The sequence below is a fragment of the Dryas octopetala genome, chromosome 3 (assembly GCF_963921425.1).
Source record: "Dryas octopetala chromosome 3, drDryOcto1.1, whole genome shotgun sequence".
NCBI lineage: Eukaryota > Viridiplantae > Streptophyta > Magnoliopsida > Rosales > Rosaceae > Dryas > Dryas octopetala.
Genome location: NC_141368.1, coordinates 10,677,849 through 10,692,128, shown reverse-complemented (window position 1 = coordinate 10,692,128; position 14,280 = coordinate 10,677,849). Strand labels below are relative to the sequence as shown.

The 14,280-nt window shown below is 36.0% G+C and overlaps 1 protein-coding gene across 1 annotated transcript; it reads left to right on the top strand.

Annotated features, from left to right (window-relative positions):
- The first annotated feature begins 426 nt into the window (after positions 1-426).
- LOC147290780 (protein cornichon homolog 4-like) lies at positions 427-3,761 on the top strand. Its single transcript, XM_086236708.1, has 5 exons — positions 427-645; positions 1,665-1,846; positions 2,971-3,093; positions 3,193-3,269; positions 3,502-3,761. The coding sequence occupies exons 1-4, from the start codon at positions 574-576 to the stop codon at positions 3,224-3,226; spliced, it is 411 nt and encodes a 136-aa protein (XP_086092834.1). The 5' UTR covers positions 427-573; the 3' UTR covers positions 3,227-3,269; positions 3,502-3,761.
- The last annotated feature ends 10,519 nt before the right edge of the window (positions 3,762-14,280 follow it).

Genomic DNA, 14,280 nt, shown 5'->3' with positions numbered 1-14,280 from the left:
CAATTTATTCAAATTATGACATATATATATAATTATTAATATCTAAAATTTTAAAACTTATACGTGTTAAATTAGTCACACTTACACCGTGACCTAATATTACCATATCATGCCTCTATATAAAGGCAATTCACCAATTTTAGTTTTAGGCCGTTCTTTAGCCGTCGCTCATGTGTCAATTGAAATTTGAGTTTGGGAGTAATTCGAAGACTTTGGGGTTGAGTTTGGGTCCGTTCTATGTTCATACGATGGCTAAAAGCCCACGGGCCACGACTGGTCAGCTACGAACCATTCAACCTGTTGACCAAACAATTTTAATTAAAACATAAAATTTATTAAATATTCTTAATAAATAATAATCATCAAAATCAATCTAAGCATAGTACTACAAATTGCCGTCTGGCGTCAAAGGAACTAATAAACACAGAAACTGAGAGAAGAAGACCAAAACACAGAAAACAGGAACACAGACGAACCCACATAGAAGTGGAGAAAACAAAGATTATTAAACACACGCACAGGTAGATAGAGAGAGAGAGAGAGAGAGAGAGAGAGAGAGAGAGGTGATCAGCTATGGAAATGCTTTGGACGTGGCTGTTGAGCTTCTTCTTCATTCTAACTCTGTTATGCATTATCGGTTATCAGGTAATTCTTTCACGATTATACCCTTTTATTTTTTCTAAATATGTTCATGTTATAGGCTTATGGCAGTGATGGATTCACAGCCTAGTACCCATCTGGGTCTTCAATTTTAGGTTTATAATTTAATTTTTTTAATTTTTAATTTGGAATCAATTGTCTGTTCGCATATGTTTTCTGGGATTTCTTTTGTTTTTTTCGTTTTGGTAACCGAGAGTGTCCTGGTCAGCTTTCGTGCACTAGACTAATCTCTTGGGCCGGTAAAGGCAGGCAATCCACGCCGGGTCTAGGGGATTCACAAGGGATTTTACCTCTCTTGCTGCGTGCTCTCCAAGGTCGAACTGGAGACTCGAACTCGGGTGCTTGGGTTTATAGCTACACCTCCGAATCAACTCCTCTAACACCTTGGAGTTGGATTTCTTTTGTTTTTGGTGAACTTTTTTCTGGGGATTTCCATAATTCATTTTCCTTGGCTCTAGAGTTCTTTTTCGTGGTTTTTTATTTTGTTTTTTTCGACAATTTTCATTATTTTTTCCCCATCAAATGTAAGTTGAACTGGAAAGTATCTTAGAAACCAAGAATGAGGTTTTTTTTTTTTGTTTTTTTTTTTTGTTTGAACTTTGTATAAATTATGAGTCTCTACAAAATGGAACTGTGTGTGTGTGCGCGCTTAAATTTATACATGCATCTTTCTAAGTTTACATTCTTATGCAGAATAACCTGAGTTTGTGAAACAGTTTTAAAAAGTAATGACTTTGCATAAGTTACTTGATAATGAAAACAATGCTCCTAGAATTTTGCACAAATTCTAGGTAAATGAAGATGAGCTTTTTTTTGTATGATAGATACAGTTTTGTGTTTTAAAGTCATCATGCGTATTTTATATAGTACAATTGTCCTACAACTTCTGCATAGTAAGCCAAGTTACAGAGATGGTCTCACAGTGTTTTGTGAATCGGGGGCATTTATTTTGCTGAAGTTGTTGTAATGCTTAGCGATATGACCATTGCAAATGTTGAATGCAGCTTGTGTGCTTGGTCGACCTTGAGTACGATTACATCAACCCATATGATTCATCTTCCCGGATAAACTATGTTGTTGTGCCAGAGTTTATTATTCAAGGAGTTTTGTGCTTCATTCTTCTTATAGCGAGACATTGGTTTATGTTCTTGTTGTGTGTCCCCCACCTATATTACAATGTGAATTTGTAAGTTTCTTTCTCACCCATTACTCAAACGTTTGTTGTTTCTAGAACTATATATAAATCATGACCTCTGTGCATATAAATTTAGAGTTAACTTATATGACGCTGATTTGATTTTTACTTCCATGTGTCTTTCCATTTGAACTCATTAGTCTTGAAAACAAAATATTGCACAGAGAAATACTTTGATAAAGGTGGGAAACTTGAATACGATGTTGTAACTTTGTTCCAAGTGAGGCATGTCTGCATGGTATATTGATCCCTGTGTGATCAACTGTATTAGGAGAATTGTTGCTACGTTCAAATGACTATAGCCTTCTGGTTTCTCACTGCAACCCCATTTACATGTGATGAACAAGTTGGGATAAGAAATATGTACTTAAGAGTTGAGACTGTAGTTAGTTTTATTGATATGGGCATCTGGTAAAGTTATTAACTTGAAATATTTTTGATGAAATCTGGATCTTAAATTTTAAAATGCAAGAAACATTGGAGTTTGAGAACTCAGATTTTTATGCAATTTCTTTTTCTGGGATAATTTTGATCCTTACCATGAACTGCCAGTTGACGGATAGGCAGCTTGGAAAGTTTGTAATATGTTTAACCAAATATATCATGTTTCACCATAATGAGAACACGAATTGTACTTTTAAATAACCTCACTCTACTGTTTATCTGCCCTTTCTCTCCTCTCCCTGTCTGTCTCCTCCCTCCCTCCATGTGTGTGTGTGTGGTTAAACAGAGCCTCTCTCATGCATAGGCACATACCAAGATGCTAGGATTTAACTAAATGCACAGTGGTGTCTGGAAGGCAGTATGATAAAATGTACTTTGCCTTGCAATTTATGTTCAATGCAGAAAGAAGTTATACAAATATTTCTTCATGTATTGTATGCATGCATTTTTTTAGAATGAATCATGTAAAATTAAACTTGTAACTTTTCTAATTTGTAAGTTGTAGAGAGCACGAGTTTTTTTGTTCTTTAAAGTTTAGCAATGATTTATCAAGAAGAGAATCATATTACTTCATATGATTAAAAGAAGAATAATGTTATTCAGAAGACCTCCTTAGGTACCATATTAGAGCTTATCACCATATCTGATATAATCTGTGACTCCATGATCAGGTACATGAAGGGAAAACACTTCGTAGATGTCACTGAGATCTATAACCAGCTGAGTTGGGAGAAAAAACAACGCTTCTTTAAGATTGCCTATCTTTTGATCCTATTCGTCCTTTCTCTATTCTGGTATTGTGATAAGAAATGCTGCCACATCCTTAGTAAATTGTTGTTTACTTGAACCATTTGGGTGAACTTATATGTTTCTTTCATGTAAATGTGATTCAGGTTGATTTGGAGCATTGGAGATGAACATGATTAATCAGGCATTGTTGCTCCCCACCAAGCCACCAAGGTTGCCCAATGTAAGTTTATATTGCTCTTTTATTTCTGTTATGTTCGGCGGTGGTTGAGAATCATATAGATATATATTATGCCATTGTGCTTTTATGTTTCCAAAGTGAGCAATCTTTTATGTGTAGATCAACTTATGTAATCAGTTGCATGCCATGTATTAAGCTTTCCTTGGTTGATATGATCTTAGTATCAGGTATGGCTTTTTTCCTAGATGGTACTAATTACTTTCGCTAATGCCAGGTTTTTCATGATGGAGCCTGAGAGACGGACCCGTGTGGATATCAGCCTGATTTTGGCACCTGATTTGGCGTTTAATTTTTGTGTTGGTAGTGTCACAGATGCTCCACTTATTTGTATGGACATGCTTGCATTCGTCCATTTTAACCGTAACTTTTTCCCTCAGACGTGGTTGCATATGGCACTGCCCTACAGTGCTTCAACAGTTCCTATCTAATTGTAGTTTCATGTACTAAATAATAAATTATTTACACTTTGCCATTTGATTATTGCTTTAGACTGCACTGTGTTGAATGCTTTGCTTGGTTGTTTGTTTGTTTTGAAGCAACATTACCACCACATATCAATGTCTGTTCATTGAAGTGGGTTTTGTCGGTTTGTGCAATATGATTGAACTACAGATAACCAATATTTGTATTAGATTAGCTGGTGGCTTTTGGATGCCATTCCTGTTAAATAGGTGAGAAATCGGGGTTGTATTTTGTTTTTTGTTTTTATGCTAATGGAGACATGCTGAACTATGCATCCTACAAAGATTTCAAGTAAGAGATGGCTAATTGAGGGTGAGGCAGTTCCAAAACCATGCAGCCCGAATCAAAATTTAATCCAAGTCAGTTCCTCTTTCTGGATGACTGATGGCAAAAACTATCTACATGTCCACCCCATGTTCCTTCATCTCTTTTTTGTGTATATGATTAATGAATTCAAGTTGCTGCATTTTATGTGTTCTGCCATTTTTCATTTTGAGATAGATACTATATTCTCCTTTTAATTCTTGCTTTCAGCAATAGCAGAACTACTTGACAATGCAGTTGATGAGGTAATTTCTGAATCTTATATTTTAGTGTTTTCTTTTTTTCTTTTAATTTCCCTGTAGTGGTGGAGAGTAATAACTAAGCTGCTTGGTGTTGCAGTTGAACTGAAAAGAACTACTGTGAAAAATGTGTTAGGATAGAGATTTATATTTCCGTAGGATATTTTTTAGTCCTGAAAGTTTCAGAGTAGATAACAACTTCATTTTTTTCATGATATATTCACACCTTTGTTTCTGTTTATCTTTCTTGTAATATAAGAAGAGCCAAGTTGGCAAGACGCTGGAAACTAGTAATCTATTGAAGGCATTTTATATCCATTAAAGGGCAGTGAATTTGAGGCTGTGGATAATTAAGAAATTTAACTAAGCTACTTGTATAGATGTAAGAACCTGGATGCATATTGCGTTGGAGGCTTTTGCCTGAGTGTTTCATTGGCCAAAAAAAATTTATTTTGGTTATAAAATGTCTTAAAATTGCAAACAAAATAAAACACACCAAATGCAGAGTTTTGAAACCACAATGACCAAATATGTTTTGAGGTAAAACACAAGGACCAGAAGTGCTTTTTTCCTTATTTTTTTGGTCGCACTTTAAAGATTGTGCTTTATTTTACATGCCAAAACTATTGGAAACTTCAAGTCCATATTCCTTTGCCCAAAATTTGGAGCACCATGGTTATGGTTGCTCGATGTCGACAGTGAGGGTGACGAAGTCAAACTCGGACTCTTTGGTGAAATCGCCAAATTGTCAAGAGAAGGGATAGAGAGTAGGGGTGGGCATTAAGACCGAAAATATAGAAACTGTCTCATTATGTGTCGTTTCGTCCCGTCAGTTCTGTTCCAAAAAATTTTTCCCACATCCCATCCTGATCTCGTCTCGTCTCGTTTCTAATGGGATGAAAACAGTTCTGATGTTTAAAAACTATCTCGTCTCGTACCGTCCCGGAATATATTTTATTTATTATTTAAATTTTAACATTTTCTTTCTCTTTCTCTCCAACATTTTATTTATTATTTTAAATTTTAAAATTTAAAACTTTCTTTTTCTCTTCAACTCGTGACACCCCCCAGACCCTTACTTTCTTTCCTTCTCTCTTCCTTCTCACTTACTCTTTCTCTCTCCCCGACACCTTGCTCCTCTCTCTCTCTCTCTCTCTCTCTCTCTCTCTCTCTCTCTCTCTCTCTCTCGCGACCAGCACCAGGCCGGCTACTCAGCCACCTCAAACCCGAGCCACCCATCCACCTCAAGCCCACGCGCGACCTAGCCCAGCCACCCATCTCGTCGTCCGGCCACTTTCCCAGTGACCCAAGGCCACCGGAGTGACTCCCTCCCACTAGCCATCACTTCTCGTCCCTTTCCCTTGCCGGTTGACCACCAGCTGTAGCAAATAGAGGCTGGAAAGCCTAGCCCACTGATGTTTTGCAAATGGTACCAAAGTCGGTACCGACCCATCCTAAACCATATGATATGAGTTTGACATGATACCATTTCTAAAAATGATCATCTCATCCCGATCAAATATTCCGGTCTTGGGAACAGAATGAGGTCAATCCCGACTCATCCTGTCTCATGCCCACCCCTAACAGAGAGGAGAGAGAGAGAGAGAGAGAGAGAGAGAGAGAGAGAGAGAGAACAAAAAAAATAAAAATATGTGATCAATAGAGATAAGTTGACTATATTTTTAATTAAAGTTATTTAATTGTTATCAATATTATCTATTTATTTTATAACTGGTAGATAATAAAATAATTTTTAATTTAATTAATTTTTTATAGAGAATTTTTAAAGAGTGCTTTATAAATGAAGGATTATGATCGTAAGACTATATTACGGAACGAGAAAATAAAAGAAAATCCACATCGGAGGAAGGACCTAGCTTTCCTCAATTTATATAGAGTGCTGCTATTTGCACACCCTAAATTTCTCTTTGCACACCCTTTCTTGAAAAAAAAAAAAAAAAAACTCAAGAGAAAAGACCATTTGGCCCTTCCCTCACCCACACACCCCCATCCATTTTTCTTTTTGCACACCCTCCCTAAACAGAAAAAAAAAACACACACACACACACACCCAAAACTCACACACCCCATCCTCATCTTCCCCCCCCCCCCGTACACACCCCCTCCCCACCTCTCCACCATGCTGCACCACCCTCGCGCAGCACCACCACCGTGCGCCGCCCACCACCCTGCTGCACCAACCTCCCCGCGCCCACCACCATGCTGCACTACCCTCCCCGCGCGCAGCACCACCACCTTGCGCCCACCACCCTGCTGCACCACCCTCCCCGCGCGCAGCACCACCACCGTGCGCCCACCACCCTGCTGCACCACTCTCCCCGTGCCCACCACCATGCACCACCCCTCTCTCTCCTCCCTGCTGCACCACCCTCCCCGCGCCCAACCCAGCCCCGACCACCCCAGCCCTCCAGCCACCGCGCGCAGCGCCCAACCCAGCCCGACCTCCTTTCTCCCCTCCACCCAGCCCCGGCCCCACTCTCTCTCCTTCCCTCTCTCTCTTTCTCTGTTAACACACCCGCGCAGCACCTTCTGCACCACCCTGCTCGCAGCAGTACCACCACCGGACCATCCTCGCGCGCAGGCCGTTCGGTAGTCATCCGCCGAAACCGGCGGGTTCGTTCGGTAGCCGTCAGTCGAAGCTGTTAGTTTCGTTCGGCAGTCATTTGCCGAAACCATTAGTTTCGTTCGGTGGTTGTCTACCGAACCAACCGCAGCGACAGAGAAAGGGAGGGAAGAGAGAAGGGAGAGAGGAGAGAGGGAAGGAGAGAGAGAGAGAGATGGAGGAGCCGAGGAGGGGGCTTCCGGGCTGGTTGTGGTGGCTGTTTTGGGGGTGCTGTGGTGATGGTGCATGCGGAGAGAAAGGAAGATGGTGGTTAGTGGTGGCGCGCGGTGCTGGTGCTGCGAGGAAGGTGGTGCTGCGCGCGGTGGTGATTGGGCGAGTGGAAAGGAGAAAGGGGCTGCCGGGCTTGGAAGGAAAAAAAAACAGAGGGCTGCGTGGGTGGGTGGGTGTGGTCGGGTGAGGGAGATGAAGGGGGGTGTGTGTGGCTGGGTGTGTGTGTTTTTTTTTGTCTGTTGATGGGGTGTGCAAAAGAGAAAAAATGGAGTTGGGGTGTGTTGGGTGAGGGTAAGTGTGTCTTTTTTTTTATTTTTTTTTATTTTTTTATAAAAGGGTGTGCAAAAAGAAAAAAAAAGGTGTGCAAATAGCAGCACTCTTTATATAATTCTATTAGAACAAAATAGTTCACGCCACAACAACATAATAGTCAAAAACTCTACTGTCGGTCGGACGTTTCTCTAATATGAACGAGTTGTTGTACTTGTACCTGAATTTTGACCGACTTTAGTCACTTTGTCTACAATCACAAAATGCAAAAAGGCTTGGTTGACCTTTGGATGACTACACTTGCCAAGTTGATCTGGACATGGGGAGAAAGTAACAGTCAATTTTAATTTAATGACATTTTGGTCTGTTTTGTCACTTTGTGGGTACAGTTCAGCAAGCTGTTTGGCAGTTTGGCAGGTTAGAGTCCTGGATGATATTAATTATTAAATGATACTGTGATTCTAAACACAAATTTGTGAATTAAGGATGAGATTAATGTCTTTCCCAAAAGAAATGATGAGATTAATGACATGATGATTTTGGAAATTGGCACTTTTTTTCTTGCTGCCCCAAAATTTGCCCAAGCAAAACAGAAGAGAATCTCATCTATGGAATTTGGAAGTGGACTTAAAACTAGTTTTGAAATTTTTAAGAATACGAAAGGCGAATTATAAAAATAGGATCATTTGATCCTTTATGTTCATTCACATGATTGTTCTCTTTGGTAAGTACTTAAAAAAAAAAAAAAAAGTTTAGAATAAATTTAAGAACCCAATGATTGTCTAACTTGAGTCTTTTAAAACTGATCATATACCCACCATGACTAAATTTATGTTGGGTAAACGAGTCTATCCCAAACTCTCATAGTGCTTATATTTGAGAGCTATTATCAACCCAAAAAAATAATAATAATTTGACAAAGACAGGTATGGAAATGGGAAATCAGCCATTATATTGGACATTTGGACTGAGGCTGAAATGTGAATCTAAAGGCACATGTAATTAATTTCATTGACATCTCAAGGACGACTTGGTTTGGTTGGAACAAAATGGTAGTTAACATGAATGCCAGTCTAGAGTAGATTAGTAGTCATGAGAAACACCAAATTAGTAGTCACCCAAAAAAACAAGAAATAGGTTGGTAAGTTGGTAAGTTGGTGATAGTCCACAAAAATAATAAATACGAAGATTTGACCTTCTTTTATGTGGTTGTAAATTTGTATAGTGGCATTACAATTCAAACGGATAAGTAAAATTTATTACAACATTTCATTAAAAAGTGAGCTCGTCTTCACATGTTATGTCGCTAAACAGTCAAATTTTGTATTCAAATATAGTTTTATTAAACGATTTTGATTCATGTTAGACTATTTACAGATATTATTCTTAAATTATTCTTAAATAATTTAGACTATTCACATATATTTTATTCTTAAATATTCTTGAAGAATTTTTTTCTTTTGAAAAAAAAAAAAAAAGAACATCAAGCTTAGGCTCCACAATCCATGCTTCTAAAAATAAGTATTTTAGGTGTCTTCTATTCATGTATCATTGACTGTATTTGGCTTCCGAGGCATCAGAAATAATGAATAAGTAAAATATATAGAACTTTGCTTATTTTATGACAATATGCATTCAGTTTAATTGATAGAGATTGACATATATATATATATTTATTAATAGGAAATATACAACCTCCTTCATCATGATCTGCTGACACGTACCATGATGATATGCTGACTTAGTAGTAATTGCGAAACATCACACCTCAGCATGTATATGCTAGCAGCTTGGAAATTCAAGGTGGTCCCCCAGCTTTTCCTTAGTATTATATTTCTCTCCTACTAACGTCATGTTTAGTTATGGAGTGAAAAGAAAGAATCATTTTCCTCGTTTCCTTCTATTTTTCTAATAGGAGAGAAAATTAGTGAAAAATAAATATTACTAGATCAATAATTACTTATCTGGTATTATTCGGTTTAGAATAATGCTATACTTACCACATTTCTTATACCACATTCTTATACCATCTCACGTGTCATTACTTTATTGGACAGAGTTTTTCTTTTTTATTTTGGGTTTTTATTTTTATTTTTTAGTATCCAATGTATGAATGCCATGTAAGTTGCCACATAAGGTGGTATAAAATTATGGTATAAAAATGTGGTATATCTAGCACTACTGTTCTGTTTATTCTAATATCTACTTACATGAGCACATGTCAATTCCTTATTAATGTGATTTTTTTTTATTTAGAAAGAAGAGAGATCAAACTTGTATGCATTGAGCAATTTTACGATCCTTCTAAGTGAATCATTCAAACCGCTCTTATTAAGTGACTTTTTTTATTGCAAGTGGATCCAAATTAATTAACAGTAATTAACAATTGGCTAATAGTCTTTATATAATTAAACAATTAGCTTCAAAATTGGGATAAGGGTTAAGATTAAGATATGTCAACCATTCCATTTCCTAAATTAAAAGAAGAAAAAAATCTTAGTGAAAGCCTAATTCAATTAAGAATGGGAGTACCTTTCTTATTTAAAGTAATGCTCACCTGAAGAAGTTTCCAACATAAATTTTTCTCATAAGAATTACTTTCCAAAATAGAAAACAAAATTATTATATAGGCTATATAGCTAGGAGTTTGACACGTACATATTCTAACGTTTTATCATTCTTCAGCATGATATATATATAATACAGCAACTATGTATATATGTATTATATGCTTACACAGTTACACATCATCAATTGAGTCCCAACAGTGTCCTTAAAAAAAAAAAACCAGAACTATTAAGATCTCTAGAGACTAATTAATCCCCAATCTTCATCATATACAACCCAAAAGTATTTAGAAGATCAAGGTGGAGAAAAATTAAAGATGAAAAACCCCAATATTTACAACAAAGACATACAAAATATATAATTTCACATTGAGCTAGATGATTGTGATGAGTCTCTAGCTGCAGCAGCCAGGTACATAAGCTTCTCATGAACCAACTCCTCTCTCCATTTCCTTGTGACCTTGGCTATGAAATCCTCAGTTCTTCTCTCCAAGTCACCATTATCATTCTCTTCACCATAAAACTCTTCACTATTAATATCATCCTCACTACCATCATCATCATTATCTTCATCATAACCATCAGAGCCATAATCATTGCCATCTTCACAATCACTACAATAATAATCACAATATATAAATGCTTCTTTTTCTATTGCATCCTTTTTCACTTCATGCCATTCAAGGTCTTCTAATTTGGAGTAAGGCCTGAAACTCCCAAGCACAATTGTGATAATGATCACATTGAACATGAAGAACACCGCCACGCGATTTGACTTGGCCACCACGATGAATTCGTAGGTGGAGAGGAGAAGGTTGTGGTGTTTAGAGACTGAGAAAGACAGATAGAAGGAAGTCAAGACAATAAGAGGGGTTGCTAGGCACAAAATTAGAAAAACAAGTACAGGCACTGAAACCACCTTCATGCCCTTGTATAGCCAAGAATGGTGTGTTCTTTGCACGTTTACCCTCTTCATATATGAAGGAGAATATTACTTTTGAGGTTTTCTTTTATAGCCCAGTTGAGAAGTTTCTAATTAAATAATATGGTGAATTTCTGAGAAATTTTGCAAAAGTCTACTTCTGGAAGTATTGTGTGGAAATTCTATTAATTTGTAAATTTGCATGTACACATGTCAGTCTACATAGACTAGAGAGTAATATCAGAGGCATCGACGTACAACTATGATCTCAATTGATCAGATAACTTTTAGGGAAAAGATTTGAGGTCTTAATTTGTGCGTCAATTTTATGTGGCAAAATAAACTGTTATACAATACTATTTAATTTGTTGGTGATTATATATTTTAAGAAGAAATTATAGATTTAGTGCACTTATTTTATACATAGTTCAATTTTTGTACACAATATTTTTTAAGTTATGTTTGATCTACTAATTGTTTCAATTGTTCAATAAAGATTCAGATTTGTTTTCTCAAATTTGGCTTACATTTTATCCTATTAAATTTCACCCAAATTCAGCAAACATATATTTGTTTTAAAGATATGCATTTCCTCTGTACAACCATATAAAGATCATTTAAATTGAAGTTCTAAAACTCAAGATAATTACCTCCAAAATCGGGTACTTGAAACAACTAATTTTTCTTAGAAAATTTTCAAATTTTTCAAACTTCATCCAACTTCAATTCTTTTCGATTCTAATACTCTAAATTGGTTCCTATGATTAAGAAATGATGAAATATAACTTATACTTCAATTATAATAAAGAAAACACAACCCAAAGGATTTAAAATCATAAATTCCAAAACTTAAATTTTGGACTGAACCTTTATTGAACAAGTATAATAATTAATAGACCAAAACAGAACTTAAGAAAGATCGTAGACCAAAATTGAACTAGATATAAAATAAGTTGACCAAATCTGTAATTTTTTCTACATTTAAATATTAAATTATAATTTTGTTTATTGAAAGACTATCTTACCCATCATAAATTTAATGGTTGTAATTCATAGTTTTATTAAGATTTTAATTAAATTATTAATTTATTGGATCCTCTCCTGATCTTCCTAATCATCTAACCTACCTAAGCTTTTAAGGATTTATTTGGGTTCCATTAAAACAGCCACAAAGGCAAAGAACAGTACAAGAAACAAACCAAAACAGCAAGACAGAAATCAAAACAACAAACAAAACCAAACGAACCCCCAAATAACAAAAAAGCTAAAACCATCAGATCAATCTAAAGCTTCTAAGGATTAAATTTCCATCATCATCACATTTTTCTTTTCTTTGGTTTTTTTTTTTCTTGGTGAATGGGAGTTTCTCTGGGGTTTTCATCTACAACATTCCATGCACATCCGTCTCCAAAAGGTGTCATCTCAAGAAAAAATTAATCTACACGTTAATTTTGACATCCTCTTAAAATTATAGGGAGAAAACTAGAGAAAAGAAGTAAAGAACAATACTAATAAGTCCTCTTCGTTTTGGCAAACCTTAGAACTTGTGGTATTAGTGAAGGGAAGAAGATCAAGATTGGAAAAGAGGTTGTGGTCCTGTGGATTAATTAGAACGGTTGAGTGTGTGGAAAATCTGTGGATGAATTGTTACTTGCAAATTTGAATTGAAATTAAACCTCATTGATTTTAGTCACTTTTTGACTAAAATTAAATTAAAATAATTGATGTTTCTAGTATTATTATTATTATGTATACAGTATATACATAACCATGCCTTTGTCGGTAAGGCTAAGTTTTAGTGTGAATTACAGAGAAATTTCTGAGCTTCCTTGTTTTCTAGGCTAAGATGAAGCTAAGAAAAGTATATAAGCAATATAAAATAAAATATAAAAGTAAAATAATATTATTCAGAGAATTAGAGAAAGCAATATGCATGCTCCATTGCTCCCTCAGTCCCTCTTTAGTGTTTGGTGGTGATCTGTAAAAGAAGTTGGATCAAGATTGGTCCACGACTTTATGTAAGGAAAATAAATTAATTAAGAGAGTATAAACTTTAAGCAAAAGATGTGATTTTAGATGATATATAAAATTAATAGATATTATAGAGTACCTAATCTGGTTAATTTAGTTAAAGTCTTTGTTTATATTTACATGCAATAAGATAGATTACTGCAGCTAATCAATTTGAAAGATAGGGGCTTCCTCTGGATAGAAGTGATAATTTGTGTTAACGGATCGTCTCGATCGTTTATTAATTCTATGGTGTTTAGGTTGATCTACATATATTATTAACTAAAAACTGGAGACTAAGTTCACTTTATTTGTAAACCAAAGTTATCAGTCATACATATACTTGATAAAATAAAAATTCTTCTAGTGTTTTTTGGGACAAAGAACACAGACTGCTTTTTAGGGATGGAGGAGACCAACAAGGCTTTGGTCGGCTAGGAAAGTAGCTTTCCAACATATATGCATTATCCATATAGTTAGTGAAAACACTTGGAAGTTTCCTAGCTAGGCCCTAACTAGCTTATCTAGTGATACTTCAACAGTTCAATTGGTATATGACTTGGAAACTGATCCTCACTTTACAACCTAAAAACAATAATATCCTAAGTAGAATTGTTGTGCATTTTGGTTGAAGGTCGGTTGTGCCTCATCCTCCTAAGTCACAAGGCAACCATGTAGGGTCCACAAACTTAAGAGCAACTTTTTTAAAAAGTTGATTTTTAAAGTTCTTCTTATTAAAATTCATTTCCCATAGCTATTTATATGTCAATTAATATTTTCCACAATCCACACCCAAGATGGTCCTTATTAAGACTAGGAAGCTTCATTGATCATGCCAGGTTCTTGGTTACTAGAAGCAAATGAAATCAGCAAGGCAGTTGCATGAGAAAGGATTACAACGGTTGGTTAATTAAGTCACTTTAGTCCAGGAGGATTCTATAAAGTATAAAGAATGACTTCCTTTTATAATAGAAATATTAATGAGTGTTGCTATTTACAATCAAAAGTTCCTATCACTGACTAACAAATAATTTTAAAAAATTCATCACTACATCCAGACCTCCGATCTAGAGGCTGACAAGATAGCCGGCCCCCCCTTGTTCCAGGCCAGAGAGAGAGAGAGGAGGGAGGGGGTCGCCGGCAAGGTGGGTGGGAGGGAGGTGTCGAGTAAAAAAAAAATAAGGGTTACATTTAGAAGCCCCTTATTCCAATTGCACATCAGATTAGAAATTCTAAAAATTTGAAAGCCAAAGAGAGAGAAAGCTTATAAAGCCCTATTTGAATAAAAACTTTTGACCAAAAAACATTAGCCTTTATTACAAGTCACTCACTTGGATTATGATTT